The sequence below is a fragment of the Schistocerca serialis genome, chromosome 1, assembly GCF_023864345.2.
Source record: "Schistocerca serialis cubense isolate TAMUIC-IGC-003099 chromosome 1, iqSchSeri2.2, whole genome shotgun sequence".
NCBI classification, from domain to species: domain Eukaryota; kingdom Metazoa; phylum Arthropoda; class Insecta; order Orthoptera; family Acrididae; genus Schistocerca; species Schistocerca serialis.
In genome coordinates this window covers 680,541,181-680,563,949 of record NC_064638.1, presented here as the reverse complement: position 1 = coordinate 680,563,949, position 22,769 = coordinate 680,541,181, and the positions used below count along the sequence as shown (strand labels likewise).

The 22,769-nt window shown below is 44.7% G+C and overlaps 1 protein-coding gene across 1 annotated transcript in view; it reads right to left on the bottom strand.

Moving 5' to 3' along the window:
- LOC126424197 (filaggrin) overlaps positions 1-22,769 on the bottom strand; it is a 147,806-nt gene that overhangs the window by 27,500 nt on the left and 97,537 nt on the right. The window contains exons 9-13 of the mRNA XM_050087255.1: positions 22,208-22,444; positions 17,578-17,836; positions 12,697-12,828; positions 9,390-9,683; positions 9,015-9,145 (exon numbers count right to left, since the gene is read on the bottom strand). Coding sequence (XP_049943212.1) covers positions 9,015-9,145; positions 9,390-9,683; positions 12,697-12,828; positions 17,578-17,836; positions 22,208-22,444 — 1,053 coding nt within the window. The remainder of the gene's footprint in view (positions 1-9,014; positions 9,146-9,389; positions 9,684-12,696; positions 12,829-17,577; positions 17,837-22,207; positions 22,445-22,769) is intronic.

The window sequence follows — 22,769 nt, the reverse complement described above, 5'->3', positions numbered from 1 at the left end:
TACTAAAACCATACTTGCATTTGATTGATGCAGACACCTGCAGCGTTAAAGAATGCCCTCTATCCGTGCTAACGGATTTAAAATACAACATCAAATAATTCATATTCAGTGTGTCCCAAAAAAAACACCAAAGCTTAAAGAAACACCTAGTAAACAAGGCCTCTAAAGCGCACTTGCACAGTAGAAGAGATGTGTTTCACACTAGCGAAGAGCCGGCCGGAGTGGCCGTGCGGTTCTAGGCGCTACAGTCTGGAGCCGCGTGGCCGTTACGGTCGCAGGTGCGAATCCTGCTTCGGGCATGGATGTGTGTGATGTCCTTAGGTTAGTTAGGTCTAATTAGTTCTAACAAGGGAACCTCCCCATCGCACCCCCCTCAGATGTAGTTATAAGGTAGCACAGTGGATAGGCCTTGAAAAACTGAACACAGATCAATTGAGAAAACAGGAAGAAGTTTTCTGGAACTATGAAAAAAATTAGTAAAATATACAAACTAAGTAGTCCATTTCAAGATAGGCAACATCAATGAGATCAAGGAGACTGGGAGTTAACAGCGCCGTGGTCCCGTGGTTAGCGACAGCAGCTACGGAACGAGAGGTCCTAGGTTCAAGTCTTCCCTCGAGTGAAAAGTTTAATTTTTTATTTTCAGTTTATGTGACAAACCCTTATGTTTTCATCACTTTTTTTGGGAGTGATTATCTTATCCACAAGAAAACCTAAATCGGGCAAGGTAGAAGAATCTTTTCACCCATTCGCTAAGTGTACAAGTTAGGTGGGCCGACAACATATTCCTGTCATGTGACGCACATGCCGTCACCAGTGTCGTATAGAATATATCAGACGTGTTTTCCTGTGGAGGAATCGGTTGACCTATGACCTTGCGATCAAATGTTTTCGGTTCCCATTGGAGAGGCACGTCCTTTCGTCTACTAATCGCACGGTTTTGCGGTGCGGTCGGAAAACACAGACACTAAATTTATTACAGTGAACAGAGACGTCAATGAACGAACGGACAGATCATAACTTTGCGAAAATAAAGAAAGTAAACTGTTCAGTCGGGGGAAGACTTGAACCAAGGACTTCTCGCTCCGCAGCTACTCACGCTAACCACGGGACCACAACGCTGCTGAGCTCAGATTCTCCTGAATGTTGCTTATGTTGCGCATGGACTACTCAGTTTGGATATTTTATTAATTTTTTTCATAGTTCCATACAACTTCTTCCTGTTTTCTCGATTGATATGTTTTCAGTTTTTCAAGGCCTATCCACTGTGCCAACTTATAACTAAATCTGAAGCGGGTGCGATTGGGAGGTTCCCTTGTAAGTTCTAGGCGACTGATGACCTCAGAAGTCAAGTCGCATAGTGCTCAGAGCCATTTGAACCATTTTGAGCCCACTAGCGAAGATGAACACGTGCTCATAGCTATTAAAGTATGGATTTTAGACCCCATGTTAACTAGACAGTTTTTTCTTGTTTTGATCAGTACTTCCTCCTTCCAAAATGTGGAAAACAAAACCTTGCAATAGTTTCATAGTATCTAAGATGAACAAGTGGTCATACCTTTTGAGGTACACATTTTAGAGTCCATTTACTAGACATTTTTACTTTTTTTGTGTAAGGAACTTGTCCCTAAAATTTGTCGGTCTTTTTTGGGGCGCCCTGTATAAAACATTCCTAATCATTATACACAAAAGTCTGATGAATATTTCTTAGCTTTGCAAATATATTAAAATGTTATAGGTAGAAGAGGTTTCTGAGAAATTTCAGAGAATAAATAGGCCAGCCAGATGTAAACCTAATAGAGAAAGTCTGGAATGTGATCGAAATATGTACAGATACTCAGACTCATGCACATCAAACGATGGAGTTATGCGATCAGAGGTTAAACCATTCGAAGTCTCATTTGTGGAGAGGTAACGTATTATTCTTACTTTCCTACAATACCGGTATACTGCTCGCTTCGTGAAGATTCAATGTCGTTGCCCAGGAAACGCCTTTAATCCAGAAGACAATTACATGAAGGAGGAGACTAAATGCTCTTCACCGTGTTCAAACGGGACGCTGAATGAAAACGTAAGTGACAAGGCACGGAAACCCGGAACCACGAACTTATAGATAACTGCACTATTAAAGTTCTAGGCCTTCATCGTCCTAGGGAGATGTGGGTGCAGCTTGATTCCGGGCTGGAGAAGATGTGTGCATATACAATAAGTGGGCCTTTCGCACTGACAGTACGTATGACTGTAGTGATATTCATTCAGCCACATCTTAAATGAGTGCGCTAACGGACGTTTCCTGGTGGTAGCAGGAGTCTACCAGAAGCATCCGACGAGGCTCTCCACTGGGTTGAGTCTTCCGTAATTCATGTATAGTCTGGACCGTTGGATTTTGATATAAGGCAAATAGTTGCACATGCGTATTTCTTATTGATTAAATACGTATTGAATTTCTTGTTGCGATTGATGCATCCCTGATAATAATACATATAGCTCGCTTAGCAGAAGGCTTCACATTTGACTCTTTTTAATATTCCTCTGGACTTCTGGACACGGCGTGCCATTTTCAGTGTCAACGAGTGTCATATGCATAGAATAAGCTTTCACAGTAACGTGCAGGAAATGTCAACGATAGCTCCATTTTAAGGTGCCCACGGGGAACATTGATCTGTGCAGAATACTCTCTCCTCACTACAGTTACACCTCTGAACTATAAGAGTATGGTGTCGTAGCGTAGAGTGTCATCTCAAAAGAATGGAGAATTTACCTCGAAGCTTCAAAAAATATTGTACGACTAACTGCACCAATGAGACTTTCCTGATCGTATCCGATCAACAACAGCGATGAAAATGGCACGAGGCGCTCAAGTTCTGGCTGCAGTGCACTTACGAACAAATCTAATATGATCAGATGCAGACTTTCCGTTCTCGTGAACCCTCGCCTTTCACAACTTTCCAAGTGTCCTTTGAATTACTTCTCTCTGTAGTATGGGGGAGGGGGGTGAAAGGGAATTAGGCGTGTGCTATATCCAGCCTCCGAAGTTTATGGGACATTCAGCATTCTTTCATCCTCAGCGTCACGTTAATATGGAGGACAGTTCCTTGAAGGTCTCGGCATCCAACCATAACAGCATTCTGCTCGAAAGCGGTTACGTCATGATATAGAGTAGCATCTACTGGCAACAAACGTCTGAAGTAGCCGACCGTATGTAACAAGGCGCCAAAAACAAATACGGGCTTTACGAAGTGCATAATCATAAAACAGGACAGTAGGGCTCACATCCCCAGGCCTTCTGTGCCCCTCTTCCCCGTGTGATACACAAATAGAAAATCCTCCACAGTTTTTCAGTTAACATCACACTTATTTCCTTGTACAAGGAATTAAATGCAGTTTAGGACAGAAAGTAATATGGCCTTTTAAAACTGTGCATAGAATATTATTGCGCCAACAAGATTGCATGCTGCAATTTTTAAATCCATATGAGTTATTTCTTACGTAAAATATAAAAAAACTTAAAAAGTATGTAAAGCCTTCAATAATTCGTAGTCATAAGCATTGTCCCTTGCGTGCAAGAAGCATCCGCATTTTCGAACGATCAGGCGTTTTTTCCCGTTGATCGAAGTAGAAATCTAATAATTGTAACAAAAACAAATATTGTTATGACTCACGGACTCACAGGGTTGATGAGATAATAAGGCAAAAAGAGGTGCTTCTTCCTTTTCCTTAAGTAGTTCATCCATTGTTCCCTACTCTCTATCCTCTCGCTCCCTAATCTGCACACATTTAATCATAAATTTTTATTAATGTTTTAATACAACAAGAAATTTCTGAGTCTGTGATAAAGGACTGTTTTCTGATGAGCCGTAGATCACAACACTGCATAAGATCGGTGACGTTACACTCACAGAGCCTTGCTTATTACTTCATTTTTTTGTAGCAGGAAGGGGACATGAGGTTAATTTGTAATCAGGTGAACGAGGTATTCTAATGAATACAGGTCAGCTCAATTTATTAATGCAGCTTATCTTATGCTAATCACTTCTTTGTACCCACCATGGATAACTTTTACATCTACATCTTTACTCCGAAAGCCCGCATACCGTGTCTGGCGGAAGTTACTTCAGGTGGCACTAATATTTCTTGTTCCGTTGGCAAATAGTGCACGAGAACAAAGACCGCTGGTAAGTCTCCGTATGAGCTAAAATTTCTCTGATCTTCTTAAACATGTATGAGAGGAAATTATACGTGTGTGACTCTTCTTTGAACGCACAGTTTCGTAAATTATACAGTAAACCTCGCAGTTACACATGAAACCTCCCCATCTCTCTTGTAGTGTCTGCCACTGGAGTTTGTTGAAGCTCTACGTGACATTCTCACGTGTACTACAAAAACTCAGGAAAAAACGAATCGGTCTGCTTTCTATTTAACCCCTTCTACACTGCCTGACAAAAAGTATTAAGTACCCAGAAGACATGGTATGATGTGAATGTAATTTTCTACACGTACACGTCGTCGGAGTGTATGTAATTGATTCAAAGTTACAATTCTCTGTGCAACTAGAACTGTTACGAGAGTGCATATTTTTGTTCGTGTTTGATGTAGCCACCAGGCATGGTAGGATGTATGAGGGACACGAACAGCGTAAGATGTTGAGTGAGCACTGTGAAGAACACGGAGATGCTGCGCACAAGTGTAATATATAGTTATCGGCACCTGTCAGAGAGCCGGCCGCTGTGACCGAGCAGTTCTAGGCGTTTCAGTCCGGAATCGCGCTGCTGCTACGGTTGCAGGTTCGAATCCTGCCTCTGGCATCGATGTGTGTGATGTCCATAGGTTAGTTAGGTTTAAGTAGTTCTAAGTCTACGCGACTGATGACCTCAGATGTTAAGTCCCATAGTGCTTAGAGCTATTCAAAGCTTAGTGCTTAGCGCCTGACAGAGTTTGAAAGGGGCCTCATTGTGGGTCTCCATTTGGCCTGATGGTCGAATCGCGCAATATCCAGATTTCTGGGGTATTCGAATGTGACAGCGGCCCTGTATTGGACTGCATGGAAACGTGAGGGGAGGCAAACTTGTCTCGTCAAGTCTGCCACGTCTGTTCACCACCAGGAAAGGTCTCCGTATTGTGTACCAAGCACACTAGTCCCTTCACATCTGCTCCTGCTGTCCGACAACAAGTAATCGACTCCCTGGAACATACAATGTCTTGATCGGAGGTCACCAACAGCCAAAGTAGGCAGTTTCCGTCCCGTGCATAGGCCACCGTTTACACCAAAACACAAACGGCTTCGCTTGGAGTTGTGCCGCGAACGGTAAGCATAGACTGCTGATGAACGGTGTCGCATTGTATTCGGCGGCGGATAGCGGTTCTGCACTGCCCCGAATGACCATAGTCAGCGAGTATAGTCGCGACCTGAGGAGAGGTCCCATTTTCCAGTGTTTTGAAGAGGCACAGCAGTGTTACTCCTGGCGTGAACGTGTGGGAAGCCATAGGGTATGACTTCGTGTCACGCTTGGCAGTGACTGGGCGGAACTCTAGACAACGATGCTTCACGGACTTCGTCCGAAAGTACCGTGATGCTATTTTTCAACATGACTACACTCGTCCATACGCCCATGTACCTCTATGAAACGTCTGCGTGATGTTGAGGTTACTTCTGTGACCATCCCCAGATATATCTCCGATATAGCGTATTTTGGGCCATCTCTGACGTTAATTTCACCCCAGTGCCAGTATCCTTAATATCAAGAGCTAGTTACAACGCTTGTGGATCGTTTTGCCTCAGGAGAAGATACAACGGGTTTACGACACCCTTCCCAACAGAATAAGTGCATGCATCTAGGCAAGAGGACGTTCAACGTCATACTTATAAGTAAGCCCAAAGTGCCAATTTTGTTGTAAGTTTGACTCGATTTTGTAATGGCTGCAATATCGAATACCCATCAATCCGTGAAGTTCTGTTTTATTTCATCCTTTCCTTCTGAGTGATTCACTTTTTTGTCAGACACTGGATTACATCGATCCTACTAGTGACCCAGAATGACGACAAATACTGACGAATCTATCGAATGATCTTGGACAACTGATGACGTGGTCTCTCCACGCACTGATACCCGTGTTCAGCATTCCACTCTTCCAGTTCCACATTAACTGTTCCTAGTTCAAAATGGCTTTCAGCACTATGGGACTTAACATCTGAGGTCATCAGTCCCCTAGAACTTAGAACTACTTAAACCTAATTGACCTAAGGACATCACACACATCCATGCCCGAGGCAGGATTCGAACCTGCGACCGTAGCGGTCGCGCGGTTCCAGACTGAAGCGCCTAGAACCGCTCGGCCACACCGGCCGGCTTGTTCTTAGTTATTTCTCCACATAATTTCAAAAGTTCCTCTAGCTGCAAGCCTTTATTAGGATGGTTCAGCCAGTGATCTTCTTCAGTGGAACCCGAGATTTAGTTTGTGAAACTTGTAATTCCTTTTTTTTTTTTTTTTTTTGTTTTGTGTCTGAATTTTTATATCTTGTTTCTTAACGCTAGTTTTTTGTATCTTATTTGTATCATCGTAAGTGTTTTGCTACGCCATATGCTAAAAATATAAATAGAATAATCCTAATAGCCAATTTATAAAATAAAACTACTTCCATCCACGTCAATCTACGGTTGATGTAGATGTAACGTGTTCTTCATTCCATTTATCCCCTCTAGCTTTCCTTTTTAGATACTGGAATACATTTACTTATTGTAGGTTTGATCCTGAGCAAGTGCACCTTTTCCTATCGTTAACATCTTATGCCATCCAGTACATATTTATTCAGTGCAAGATCTCACTCCTTCCATTCACTATGGAGAGCGAGAAGAATGATTGTTTGAAAGCGTCTGTCCGTTCAGTACTTATTCTAATCTTATCTTCACGATCCCTGTGTGAATGATATGTAGGGGGTTGTGGTAAATTCCTAGAGTCATTATTTAAAGCCGGGTCTTGAAACTTTTTTAATAGGCATTCTCGAGATAGAGTCTTCAATATTCTTCCAGTTCAGTTGCTTCAGTATCTCTGTGACACTTTCCCACGGATTAAACAAACCAGTGACCATCCGTGCTGCCCTTCTTTGCATACATTCAATATACCCCGTTCGTCGTATCTGGTACGGGTCCCACACACTTGAGCAAAATTCTAAAACCTGTCGCACGAGTAATTTGTAAGTAATTTCCTTTGTAGACTGATAGCACTTCCCCAGTATCCTACCAATAAAGCACTGCCTATCAGTCAGTGAGTTACTCGTGATATTCTGCAACTCTTATGATGCCGATTTTACTGCGTTTAAGACGAATTTGTATGGAAACTTCCACAATGCTCATGTTACGCGGTATGCCGACATATCGAAACACACGTGCGAGAAAGATATTAATCGTTTGTGGAAGAAAGCTAAGCTGAAGTTCACCGGTAGGGCGGGCCGGAGTGGCCGAGTGGATCTAGGCGCTACCGTCTGGAACCGCGAGACCGCTACGGTCGCAGGTTCGAATCCTGCCTCGGGCATGGATGTGTGTGATGTCCTTAGGTTAGTTAGGTTTAAGTAGTTCTAAGTACTAGGGGACTGATGACCTCAGAAATTAAGTCCCATGGTGCTCAGAGCCATTTGAACCATTTTTTCACCGGTAGGTATTATGTTACTGATCGTATACATCAAGAGATTGGAAAGTTCTGTAAACACGGAAAGCTTTGTAAACATACGGTTCCAAGAAAGACACAATGTTCTTTTTCATCTGCAAAATAACTGAACATTCAGTGATATTTATTGTATATAATATAGCAATAAAATGTCGATTTTTTTACGGATCCATCAAAGCGGTTAATACTAGTTTCGTGGAGCCTTTTTGTCCGGCCCTCTCTCTCTGTCTGTCTGTCTGTCCGAATATTGCTCAGTATTGGCGTGATTAAAATAAAGTGTTTCTAACCACGTGTTAAAACACGGTTTCTTACACTTTCTACTCAAATATGTTTCTAATAAAGTGTTTTAATCAATTTTTAAAACAAATGTGTAAAATTCATTTTTCGGTATTTTTACCCAACTACGGGGCGAATCTACCGTGGAGGGGCTCCCACCAAATCTCACCAAATGGTGAGAAGTTGCTCAAAATTTTAAAAAAGTGAGCGTCAAATAATTAATGGAAGTCGCCAAATCAGGTTTCCGATCGTGAGCACCATGGTTGTTGGTCTTCTATTAAATATAGCACTCCGTTTTCAGGCCACAAGTGACCCATCGGGACCATCCGACCGCTGTGTCATCCTGAGGTAGGCGTCTGCTAAGTTAGGATAGGAGGGGCGTGTGGTCAGCACACCGCTCTCCCGGTCGTTATGATGGTTTTCTTTGACCGGAGCCGCCACTATTCGGTCGAGTAGCTGCTCAGTTGGCATCACGAGGCTGAGTGCACCCCGGAAAATGGCAACAGCTCATGGCGGCTGGATGGTCACCCATCCAAGTGCCGACCACGCCCGACAGCGCTTAACTTCGGTGATCTCACAGGAACCGGTGCATCCACTGCGGCAAGGCCATTGCTTCTATTAAATATAAGAGATGGAAAAACATTGGAGTCAGTATTATATTTGTTATTCTACTTCGCTGCCCTAATACTCACTCTGTCCAGGTTAGGCGCCATTTTTTTAAAACAAGTAAGGAACTGACAACGCAAGCGAGTTTCAAAAACGGTCGAGCGTTTACAATTGAACGATTAATGGTCGTGGAAGAGGAAATGCGGCAACAGAAATGCGTAACCAGATTCGATTTGGAGTGTTTTTATGACGAACCAAAAGTGGTTCTGTGAAGCTGGTTTACGAAAAACACACATGAGAGCGCCATGTAAACATAGTAAGTGAGAAGCCAACTAACTGAGAAATTTTGGGCGCCCCTGTAGAATAGGAAAGTGTTTGGCTGCGGAGCGCTACTGCTGCAGGTTGGCTAAGCTTCTGGCAGACAGCTAGGAGCGTGCTACAGCGAGCGGCGGCGGCGCCTCAGAACTCACTCGGAGTTGCGGGAGCTGAGCAGCGACGCCGAGGAGTCTCGCCGGCGGTAGGCGTCTGCTAGGCGCAGGCTCAGCGGCACGGCCGCCACTAGCAGCACCAGGCACCACGCCGAGGAGAACCACAGGCCGTTCTGCAGGCACAAACACCAGTCACGTGGCAGCGAGGGAAGGTGGGGAGTCGTGAAAGGGTACGTGTGCAAGTCGCCAATATGTTGTTAAACGGCAACAGACGGCCCTACACTGTCTCTACCTTCATGTTCCAAACTTATGTGCAACCAGTAATATTAATAGCGTACAGCGTGAAGTACCACAATACTTTTCCCTCTCAATAGGTCTGAGTATGTGTTAGAGAGCAGTGGCCAGCAGTTTACTCACGAGAGGGTCGAGGGCGTGCCGGCAGAGCAGCTGGCGCGCCGCGTGGAAGACGTCGAAGAGCGGCCTGCAGGGCGCCACGTGCCTGCCCACCTGCGCCAGCACGTGGGTGCGCGCCTGCTGCAGGTACGACAGCAGGCGGTCAGCGTAGTGGCGCACCGCCGCGTTCGCGATGCTCTCGCCCTGCTTGCTCACGAAGTACTGGATCGTCTTCAGGTGCGACAGCGACTGGTTCGTCTGCCTCTGCAGCGGCGACAGCGCCACCTCCAGCGCCGTCAGCCGGTAAACCAGGTCCTCCTGGCGGTCAGACCGAACGTCGGTAAATCTCGTATCTACAGGCGCCTTGTTAGGCAAAATGTCATCATCCATGTCCATTTTCAAACAACGTATGACCTGTGTCCATCAGAACATTCATCAAAAGTTACAACAGGTGGTCTCCAAGCCCATAGGAGACGCGATTTCATAGTGGCTACATATAAAAACAGTGTGAGCTGGATGTAGCTGTTTCCTCTTAAAATATGTGGGACTCCCCAGGCGGAATTACAGTAAATCAAATTGACCATGTACTGACCCAGATAAATAACCAAATACGCAAAATGATCAAAACAGCAGTCGAGGAGCAGACTGTGACTCAACCAGTTTTAGGTTAAAATTAGTTCATAATCTAAATGGAAATGACAGAAAATCACACACATTTCCAAAAATAAAACATCTAAATTTCGTACTTTTTTTAATAATAGAGGTATAATTAAATAAAAGTTTCAGAAGATCCTCTACGTATGCTAAAGAGATACAATGAAAGATATCTCAAAAAATTATAATTTAAGAAACATATCAAACACATATTACGATACGAGAACTGTGCTGAAGCTGTCGTTGATAGGATAGCTGTCATAGTTTGAAGAAAACTACTGCAGAATCGTATAGAGTACCTATCTTACCCTTAGTGATATATGCTTCTACATCCTTACATCTGTCCTCTAGCCATTCCTGCTTAGCCATCTTGCACTTCCTTGTATTCCCTTTCGCCTTGCATTTTCATATTTTCTCCTTTCATCGATAAAATTCAATATCTCTTGGTTTACCCAAGGATTTCTACGACCCCTCACCTATATATGTATACAGGGTGTCTCATCTAACTCTGCCACCTCAAATATCTCTGGAACAACAATAGATATCCAAAAACGGTTTTCATCAGCATGAACGTACGGCAAGGGCTTAGGAAACCAAATACTATGCGAAATTTTAAAACGTAAACAAATACTATTTTCAACACAAACTTGTGTATTTTTAGATTGACACCCCCTATTATTTCGTATGCAGTCAATAGCATGAAAAATCACAAAAATAATGGCGTTGGTTGCATCGCAATACGTCAATTACATCCCGAGAAATTGCGAAGCGAAGTTGACGCTTGACATAAATTAAGCGCACAGCTAGCACACGTCTTGAGACTCAAGCGTGTACCTCGCGCTGCCTGTGTCAAGGGTTCACACAATGGGAAGGTATGCACAATCCACAAAAATAAACAAGTAACACGTCCAAAGCATAGTTACTTTTTTCAAATTGTAAATGTATGTTTATTCCAGCGAAATGATAACTGTGCACAAATTCATAAAATCAAATTTGTGTCAATTTCAGTTTGGGAGCTAGAAACTTTCATTTTTATGGGTGGATGCAACATGCTGCATATAACTAGTGTTCCGATGGATGTTCTGGTGGTGGAATATTGATTTAAGTGATATGTTCAAAAAAGTACCCATTTTTCCGACTGCACAGCTCCATGAACCTTGGAAACTAGACCCATTTTAACCCCTCTTTCCTCTTCATTACGGTACCATTACTTGGCATAATACTGACAGCTTTATTAGTATCCGGTATTGGACATTTCAGGGTCGCTATTTACTTGAAAACTTCGCTTCACAATCCTGGCTACAGTTGTATTTAACCACTCTCTTCTACTTTATCAGCGCCCCGCAGCAATCAGCTTTTTGAAATATACTGTACTGCACACTAATCACTCAGTCAATTACAATGATATTGATATATCTGGATCACCATTATCAATTAACTAAGCCCTAGGCTATAGCAAACGCACTTACATTAAAAGAGTGACTGAGTGCGCCAACTGTAAGAGATAGGAAATCAATACGGAAAAAAAATCGCATTTCTTATTTGACCTTTCATCAAGCGCTTTACAAGTTCAGCTCATTTTGCACTGCAGGCGATAATAACACGCGTGCACACGTGCACACATCCGGAGACACACACACTCACACACACACACACACACACACACACACACACACACACACAAAACGCACGAACCAATGCGATGACACCCCACCAGACTTTGAGGTAGCAGATTTGGTTGCTGATAGTGGAGGAAATTATTTGGACTGGAAGACCAGGAGATGAGTAGTAAGCCAATATTTTGGTTTAAATTTTGATCTTCCCTTGAGGGTTACGTTAAGCTCGGAATATTCTATGGAGATGTAGGATAGGAGCAGAGCATATATGCTGGCACAGGATTTCGCCCATACCTCTCCTCTTATTTGGACAATAAATAATATCAGCACAGAATCATATTCTAAGACGATTCGCCACACTAAGATACCAAAACTTCACACTTGACACATGTACCTTCAATTCTGATGTCGCATGAAGACTCATAGAACTGGCTGCAACGATTTAACTCACAGTACTGGCTAGTCACACTCAACGTGTTTGCTGCTTAATCCATTCAAAGTCAGTCAATCCCATGCTCAACTAATGGGTGCTGCAGGGACGGAAAGATGCGAGTAGTCGGCATTTCTTTCCACGGTAAGTCTTAGCGAGGGAGGGAGGGGGGGGCTGGGGGGGGGGGGGCTTGTCATAACGTGTCAAGTGTTTATCTGCTGCCTGCAGACAACTGTATGAGAGCTTCTGTAATGTACTGGATGAAGGGCTGGAGAAAAGGAGAAAATGAAACCTAATTCCAGTACAAAGCCCACTCTTTGGAAAGCATCAACGGGGTCGTCGTGATTAATGTCTTCATCCTACGGTCAGATAACAATCAACAGCATCAGATGTCCTCACTCCATGACAAACTATGTAGAAACGCTTCATCCAGAAAAGTGGCCCACGGTTTGGTCGTCAAGAACTTGACGCTATAATCTCTTCTCCCTCTTCCGGCTAAATATTGAGGGCAAAATTTCTTCCACCTTCATCATAGAAATATAGAAATTAGCTACGTCCGAATCGAAGACAGCCGCACAAGCATACGCCAGTGAAGCCTGCTGTGTAAGGTGATGAGGCGGCGGCGGCCTACCTTCCTCTGCTCCAGCGGCGAGATGTGGGACGACAGCAGCCGCTTGGCCCGCGCCGCCAGCGTCTCCAGGCGAGAAGCCGACGACAGGTCTGCCACTTGCGAGGACACGCTCAGCAGCTGGTCCGCCAGCGCCTGCGCACGGTACAGGTCATCAACACTGCTGCCTACCTGTACTCAGTGAAAGAGCTACTTGCTGGATAGCAGCTATCAGGTGTGACTCTAACGCCTGGTTAACTGCATGTCATGACCTTATGAAGGGTATAATAAGACGGATATTAACAGACTATAAGCAATGCCTTTTAATCTGCTTATGGAGCTAGTGCTACAAACAATATGGTTGTTTTTTTACACATTACGCTTTTTGGGTACCGCACTACGTACCACGCTCGTCTAATGTTCAGATGTGTTCTTTGATATTAACACTTTTTTGCAATCGCCGATGACTTCCTATCATAAGACCGTGATATAGAATTCAAGTATCAACTGTAAATTAAATGCGTCATTGGAAGAAAGTGTTACCGCACAAGAATGTCATTTTAATTACTTCGTGTTATTTGCTGGCTAAATTTAAAGGCAACAACCAACAAACAGTTTGAACAGATTATTCGTTACCAAATTGAGGGCCAGCATTTTCTTCAAATGATGCCTTCAGTTATCAAAATTATGAACTTAACTGGTATGTGCTAATGAAACTGTATGTGTTTCGGTAATCCGAACGCAAGATATAGGCCTCTCCAAGATATAGGCCTACCATCACACTTTAATACTGGGAGGACCAAACGGTTGCACATAATAGTGACTAAACTTATTACTAGACATATATTCCTAACATTGTGTCAGCGTGAGGTGCGATCTTCAATAGTGTGAACACCGAAGAAACTTTCAAACGCTAAGATCGATAGTAAAGCATTTATTACATTTAGATACGCGGTTTCGGCAAGACTACGTTGTCTCCTTCGGATCTGCAGTAGAATAGAACCGCGTCAGACAGGATAAATAGTGAACTAGCAAAGATACAACGTCGCAAACAAATATTTCCACTTTCCGCAATATGTGGAAGAACAACATACCTTATGCTTTATAACATTACATCATTTTCTCCTCAGCACTGTACGTGGTGTCACATCACGTACACATATGACAGTGTCGTGAAATTCACCAGAAATCGGAATGTCAAACATGAAAGAAATACCATGTACAAACGTGATACTAATGGGCCGACTACGAGTGCTGACACACAACAGCTGAGAACTGACTGAGAATCAGCGTAAGCATTCTAAGTGTTTCATAAGCCCACCAGATGGGAGTGTGGTGGTATAATACCGTCTTTCATTAGACAAAGGCATGGATATATTGTTCCTAATGATTGTGTTATGTTAATTAACTCTAATTGTTATTTATTTAACCCGAGCGATTGCAGATGTGAAAATGGATAACACTACTGGCCATTAAAATTGCTACAACAAGAAGAAATACAGATGATGAATGTGTATTCATTGGACAAATACATTATACTAGAACTGACATGTGGTTACATTTTCACGCATTTTGGGTGCATAGATCCTGAGAAATCAGTATCCAGAACAACCACCTCTGGCCGTAATAACGGCCTTGGTACGACTGGGCATTGAGTCAGACAGAGCTTGGATGGCGTGTACAGGTACAGCTGCCCATGCAGCTTCAACAAGATACCACCGTTCATCAAGAGTAGTGACTGGCGTATTGTGATAAGCCAGTTGCTCGGCCACCATTGACCAAACGTTTTCAGTTGGTGAGAGATCTGGAGAATGTGCTGGTCAGGGTAGCAGTCAAACATTTTCTGTATCCAGTCAGGCCCGTACAGGACCTACAACATGCGGTCGTGCATTATCCTGCTGAAATGTAGGGTTTCGCAGGGATCGAATGAAGGGTAGAGCCACGGGTCGTAACACATCTGAAATGTAACGTCCACTGTTCAAAGTGCCGTGAATGCGAACAAGAGGTGACCGAGACGTGTAACCAATGGCACCCCATACCATCACGCCGGGTAATACGCCAGTATGGCGATGACGAATACACGCTTCCAATGTGCGTTCACCGCGATGTCGCCAAACACGAATGCGACCATCATGATTCATCCGAAAAAATAACGTTTTACCATTCGTGCACGCAGTTTTGACGTTAAGTACACCATCGCAGGCGCTCCTGTCTGTGATGCAGCGTCAAGGGTAGCCGCAGCCATGGTCTCCGAGCTGATAGATCATACTGCTGCAAACGTCGTCGAACTGTTCGTGCAGATGGTTGTTGTCTTGCAAACGTCCCCATCTGTTGACTCATGGATCGAGACATGGCTCCACGATCCGTTACAGGATAAGATGCCTGTCATCTCGACTGCTAGTGATACGAGGCCGTTGGGATCCTGCACGGCGTTCCGTATTACCCTCCTGAACCCACCGATTCCCTATTCTGCTAACAGTTATTGGATCTCGACCAATGCGAGCAGCAATGTCGCGATACGATAAACCGCAATCGCGATACGCTACAATTCGACCTTTATCAAAGTCGGAAACGTGATGGTACGCATTTCTCCTCCTTACAAGAGGCATCACAACAACGCTTCACCAGGCAACGCCGGTCAACTGCTGTTTGTGTATGAGAAATCGGTTGGAAACTTTCCTCATGTCAGCATGTTGTAGATGTCGCCACCGGCATCAACCTTGTGTGAATGCTCAGAAAAGCTAATCATTTGCGTATCGCAGCACCTTCTTCGTGTCGGTTAAATTTCGCGTCTGTAGCATGTCATCTTCGTGATGTAGCAATTTTAATGGCCAGCAGTGTATTAGCGGTTACTGGCAAAACGATGTCTAATAGTGTGTTACATTTGTGTGATGTGATAGGCTCCACATATGGGCTTCAGTCCGTCGTATTCGCTTCGGATTTTTTGAATTATCATTATTTTCACGAATTTACTTTGACTTGAATGCCCTTTGACTTACGGAAATGAAAACTTGACAGCCCTAGACGGAGATACCCATAGTCCCGAAAGCCTACCGATGACGCGTCGAAGCACATTTTGACGTCTGCGCTTCTCAGCAGCAGGAAATAAATCCTATTTATTGCGTTTTTTTATTATTTGGGTGACCAAAGAGACTGAGTTGAGGAGTTGAGGATCCGCCGCATTCGTTGACGGACATTTCCTGTCTCATATACATGCAGCTGTGTAATACGCAGACTCCAGCATTAAGTGTCTGTGGACGAAGTCACAGGGCTTTCAAATTGATCGCAATTGGTGGAGTACAATAAATACAGTTAATCACAATTGAAAATGAAACAGTGATAAATACTATTTGTTTTCCACATTGATGTGGTGATGAGCCCATCTCTTCCATCGCTACGGAAGCAACAAGATTTGCAGTGACAACTTTCTTTGGACTATCGAAGGACAGTAATGCTCACAGAATTGTGTCCTTGTGTTCTTTACGTACAGAAACCTTATTTCAAATATAATGTGTCTGAGGAAGCTCCCGATAAATTGTGCGTGCTGTAATTTGTTGGTTAGTTGCTAGCAGCGGGCTAGTTGGTGTAGTGGTATGCTTCTTGATTTAGGATGCAGGAGATATCGGATTCAAACACCGAACTGTGGTATCATAGTTCGGTACCACCCTCACCGACGTCCCACAGTTGACAACTGAAACGAACGTTTCCGACAGACGCCAATAGCAGCCACAAGAGGACCCGGCGGATCCATTGATGTGCAACCGCAACCGGCCTTTGACCTTCTTCTCATGTGCGGATGCACACGTATTCCCCGAACTCTTACGGGACTCGGTAAGGTTGTCTGCCGCGAGTAATGAGTGTAATGGGCAGGGGCACTACGAATGTAGTGTGTGGATATTAAGTTGAGAATGTGGGTCTCACGGGGTGCGTGCAAGGGAAAGTCCCTGCAGTCGCACTATCCTCTGTGCCGTGGCCGAGCGGTTTCTAGGCGCTCCAGTCTGGAACCGCGTGACTGCTACGGTCGCAGGTTCGAATCCTGCCTCGGTCATGGATGTGTGTGATGTCCTTAGGTCAGTCAGGTTTAAGTAGTTCTAAGTTCTAGGTGACTGATGACCACAGATGTTAAGTCCCATAGTGTTCCGAGCCATTTGAACCATTTATCGTCTGTGCCGTCGGTGGCCGAGGTGGATAGAGCGTCTGTCATGTAAGCAGCAGATCCCGAGTTCGAGTCCCAGTCGGGGTATACGTTTTCAACTGTCCCCGCCGATGTATATTAACGACTGTCGGCAGCGTACGGTCTTGATTTAATTATCATTTCACTCTACACAGCCAGTCTGAGTCGCATTTTTCGACAGTCTTCAGTTTTAGTCAGCCATCGACAGTTTGCTTGTGCATTAGTAGCTGGAGCCTTACAGAACACGACGCTCTTTAGTTTGCTTCTTGTAACAGATGGACTTTTTGCTGTTTGTCCTTTCATGCCGGCCGGAGTGGTCGAGCGGTTCTAGGCACTACAGTCTGGAATCACGCGACCGCTACGGTCGCAGGTTCGAATCCTGCCTCGGGCATGGATGTGTGTGATGTCCTTGCGTTAATTAGGTTTAAGTAGTTCAAAGTCTAGGGGACTGATGACCTCAGAAGTTAGGTCCCATAGTGGTCAGAGCCATTTGAACCCTTTGTCCTTTCATAAAGTTTCTCCGCAACGCTTGGAGAGAGAACTACAAATCCAGTAAAACTTGTGTTTACTGTACTTACGTGTTCGCTAATTATTTCTGCTCCTGTCCAGTTTCTCTGTGATGACAGCTGCTACACCACTGTGTAGCCACAACTCGAACGAGGCCTAGTGTTATATACCAAGTTGCCAGAACTACAGCATAACACCGCCCCAGCGGCACTGGGAGCACCTACCTGCAGGTCCCTGGCGGTGACGGGCCCCTGCAGCGCGAGCCGGTGCAGCGTGAGGTTGGCGCTGGCGGCCTGCAGCGTGTCCTCGAGCTGCGCCTGCAGGCCGGGCGTGAGCACGCGCAGCTCGGCCAGGTCGACGCGCAGCCGCGACACCTGCTGGCGCACGCCCTCCCACTGGCCGCCGCGGCCCGTCGCCGCGTCGCTGTCGAACAGCTGCCGCAGCTGCAGCGCCTGGTACGCCGGCCGGCCCAGCTCGCACTCCCTGCCACAACGGCGCACCTCGCTGCAGCTGACACAGCCTGCAACTCCTATCCTTACACAGGAGTCTTACACACATGTAACGCTCTGGTTTTATTGCCGGTGCCCATTGATAAATACACAGGGCGATTGAGCTGCCCCTACCAATGGGTTTTACGCAACTCGCAATGCCTTTAAAAAGCACGCGCGAGATTTTTATATTCTCTCGCCCGCTACGTACAAACTATTAGTCCTACAGAAAAAATTGAACAAACCGTTTAACAGGAAATTTAATGTGGTTAAATTTTGTTTTCACTAAAGGCCATAGTTCTCGAATTATTCAAGAAAATAAAACTGACCTACCAATGCGCTTTTCCTGTAACTCGAAAGCCATGGCCTCCAGTGAAAAAGCATCTGTAGTGTCCCTTTTGCAATATTCACCATTATCGAGGTAAAACATAAATAAAAAAGACTGTATGTGACTCAAAATGAACTGCAAACATCGATTAATCTGCGAAAGGTAATAACACTAACTGTAAAAATATACAATATAGATCGCTAGATGCAGAAAAGACATTATTTTTATTGTATGTGATTGTAATGCGTAAGTAATTAAAAGAAGTATTATTATCTTTGTAAGAGTATAAAACACAATGCAATGCTCATTCTTCTGTCTAGTCTGTTTTGTTCTGTTCGTTCTGGTGTTAGCTGGAATAAGGTACGCAAGCTATTGTGCTGGGCTAGCACTTATTTCTGTCGTAACGTAATTGCAAATATTTAATGGTGTAAAATGTGTCCTAGTAAGAATATATTTGTATAAAGTGATCTACGTGTGTTATTTCAATAACCTACGCCACATTTATCTTATGAAAAGAATATTTAATGAAAATTATTTAGCATGTTTCCAGCTGCTGCGGAGCGCGTAACAGTGATCTCTGACTGTTCACAATTAGCCGCCATTACGCGGTATATTTAAAAAATATTTTTTCACAGCACAGTGTCGATGGCCGGAGCGGAAGAAATTATGTAACAATATTCAGTGAGATTAATTGAAGGAATCCAGCGAAATAATTTTATTAAGACTCGTCTATTCTCTGTGATAGTAATAATTTCAGGTCAGTGAACTGGAGCTGAGTAATTCTACGCTATTGCATTTACAGTAATTTGTAGGGAGCCTGGCGCTCGATAAAACCAGATATAATACGTAATTGGCTACCTACGAAATTCATTATTTTGCTTATTATATCTCTTTTGTATTTTTTTGAAAGCTAAACGTAAAAACTATCTTCACTAAAAATCAGTAACGGATCACGATAAATCAAAGGACAAACAAATTTACTAGGAGAATGTTTTCTCTAAAATATATCAGTTACACATTTTTTTAGAGAGATATAACACATCCCATTACAAAATTTAAGTACGAGGCGAGTTTTTTTAAGTAAGTACTGTTTTGAAATTAAAAAAAGACTTGCTAAGATATCTCAATAATTTTATTTTTACATGTAAGCCTGTACCTTAATTTACTCTTCTACATAATTTCCGTCAGTATTGAGGCACTTGTCATAACGTTTCACCAGTTTCTGAACATCCTTCTCGTAGAAGTCTGCCGCCTGACTTGTTAACCACTTCATCACCACTGTTCTGACTTCGTCATCGTCTTGAAGCCAAATTGTTACGGGCCTACGTCACACCAGAATCAAAGCAACAGTCCATGGAATGGCGGCATTCAGATTCACCCAGTAAAGTGAAGTTTAAGCAAACAGTTTCTGCCCGGAATATCATGTGCACAGCTTTTTGGGACAGAAAAGGAGCATTGCTTGTGGAATTTCTGCCTCGTAATGACACAATCAGTACAGCATCTTACTGTAAGACATTGCACAATCTGCGCCGTTCAATTCAGAACAAAAGACGTGGCAAGTTGAGCAAGGGCATCGTTTTGCTGCAAGACAATGCCCGTCCGCATGTGGCGAATCAGACCAAAGATCTCATCACATCTTTTCGATGGGAAACTCTAGATCATCCTCCGTACAGCCCCGATCTTGCGCCCAGTGACTACCGTCTGTTCCTGCACTTGAAGAAACACCTGGCGGTCAGCGTCTTCAAGACGATGACGAAGTCAAAACAGTGGTGATGCAGCGGTTAACAAGTCAGGCGGCAGACTTCTATGAGGACGGTATTCAAAAACTGGTACAATGTTATGACAAGTGCCTCAATATTGATGGAAATTATGTAGAAAAGTAGATTAAGGTACAGGCCTTCATGAAAAAATAAAATTATTGAGATATCTTGGGACATCTTTTTTTAAATTTCAAAACGGTACTTACTTAAAAAACACGCCTCGTACATTAAATTTCCTACAAAAAAGTTCTGTCAATGTTTTCGGGGAGGCTAAAAGCTTGCACATAACAAGCGAGGGAATACGAAAATCTCGCGAGTGCTTTTTGAAGGCGTTGCGGGTTGCATAGATCAATAGGTAGGGGCAGATGAGTCATGCTTGCTGAACTTTCGTCACACTGACCCAGCTCTCAAGCAAAAAATTAAATCTCTGTTCAGTGATACAGAAAAGGAATGCTGAGGAAGATCCACAGGAGGGTGTTTGGATTAGGGTATTTTTGCCGTCACAAGATGTCACTCAACCGCGACAGACTGAAAATCCCGCCAACAGAGTTACGGTTGCGGCAGCACGATTCCGTGAGAGCACCGCGACACCAACACTGGCGCCAGTCAGCTTGCGAGGCAAGCTAGACACTGGACAGAACTGGGAGTACGACCTAGGAACTAAGGAACTAAATACCACAAACAAAGCAGAGCTGCTGCCAGGGCTGTCATGAAGTAATCTGTAGAGCTTACACTGACGTGACAAAAATGATGGTATAGCGATATGCACATGTACAGATGGCGATAGTATCATGTACGCAAGTTATAAAAGGGCAGTACTCAGGTGATTCATGGAAAGGTTTCCGACATGATTATGGCCACACTGTGAACGAGGAATGGTAGTTGGAGCTAGACGTATCGGGAATTCCATTTCGGGAAACGTTAGGAATTCAATATTCCGAGAGACACAGTGTCAAGATGTTCCGAGAATACCATATTTCAGACATCATCTCTCACTACGGATAATGCAGTGTCCTTCGGCCTTCACTTAACGACCGAGAGCAACGGCGTCTGGATAGGGTTGTCACTGCTAACAGACAGGCAACAGTGACTGGCATAACCGCAGAAATCAATGTGGGACATACGACGAACGTATCCATGAAAACTGTGCAGCGAAATTTGGCGTTAATGGACTATGGCTGCAGACGACCGATTCGAGTGCCTTTGCTGACAGCACGACATCACCTGCAGCGCCTCATCTGGAGCCCTATTCTGTATCTTTCCGCCATTGTGTCGATCGTTTCGGTACTCAAAGCACCGAACGGTCTAGTACTCGAATTAAAGTCCCATCATTATTCAGTATGCATTTCGGTAGCGATGCCATTCGGGTCTAGAGAACCGAAGCGCTGTTGTCGGTTCGCGTCGCGCAAACCAATCAAAAGCAAGCTGCAGCACATCCGCACATGCGCACTGGAGCACGCACAGCGCCACGAACACAAAGCGGCTAGCAGACGACACAGGCGCGCTATTCTTCGCAGTACCGAACTTGCATTTTCGCAGTATGAAATGTTGCTACAATACCAGCGGGAATTTCGGACGAAAATGACGTCATTACCGAAACGAACCAACTACACCGATCGATATGAACGATACAGAGTAGGACCCCTGGGCTCGTGACCATATCGTTAGGACCGTATACTACTAGATACCCGTAGCCTGATCAGATGAGTCCCGACTTCAGTTGATAAGAGCTGGTGGTAGGGTTCGAGTGTGGCGCGGACCCCACGAAGCCATAGAGCCAGGTTGTCAACAATGCACTGTACAAGCTGGTGGTAGCCCCAGTTTATGTTTGGCTACTTGGAGACCATTTGCAGCCATTCATGGACTTCATGTTCCCAAACAACGATGGAACTTTTATGGATGCGCCATGCCACTGCGCCGCAGTAGTTTGCGAGTGGTTTGAAGAACATTCTGGACAGTTCGAGCGAATAATTTGGCCACCCAGATCGAACCAAGGAACATTTACGACACATAATCGAGAGGTCAGTTCGTGCAGAAAATCATGCATCGGGAACACTTTCGCAATTATGAACGGCTGTAGAGGCAGCATGGCTCAGTATTTCTGCAGGGGACTTACAACGACTAGTTGAATCCTTGTCACGTCGACCTCCTGCGCTACACCGGGATGAAGGAGGTCCGACACCATCTTAGGAGGTATGCTACGACTTTTGTCATGTCAGTGTAGATATCACGTGTAATAGTGTGTGAGCGATGTGATGAGAGGCGGCTAGGTACTCACTGCAGCACGTCCTTGAGCGGCACGTCGAGGCTGGCGTTGGAGCCGGCGACGTTGCGGAAGAAGCCGCCCGCGGGGAAGAGGACGCCGGGCCGGTCGAGCAGGCGCGACAGCTGCGGGTAGTCGGGCGCGCTGAACAGCGGCCGGCACGCCAGCACCTCGCCGTGCGCGCCCAGCGCGAACGCCACCAGCGTCACCGCCCACAGCACCACCGACAGCGCGCTCGCCGTCGCCACCGCCCTGTGCGCAGCTCCCGCTCAGCTTCCAGCTTCCCTCAGTTCACCAACGTACACAGCGCGAATAAAAATTATTAGACTATTAGGCCAGGCTGAACAGTTGCTGCCTCGTGACGACTGGGTGTTGTGTGCTGTCCTTAGGTTAGTTAGGTTTAAGTAGTTCTAAGTTCTAGGGGACTGATGACCATAGATGTTAAGTCCCATAGTGCTCAGAGCCATTTGAACCAGCCATTTTTGAACAGTTGCCTACTAGGCATGCACTCTAAGAAGTGGAAACACTCCCTTTTCTGAAACTTCCTGGCACATTAAAACTGTGTGCCGGACCGAGA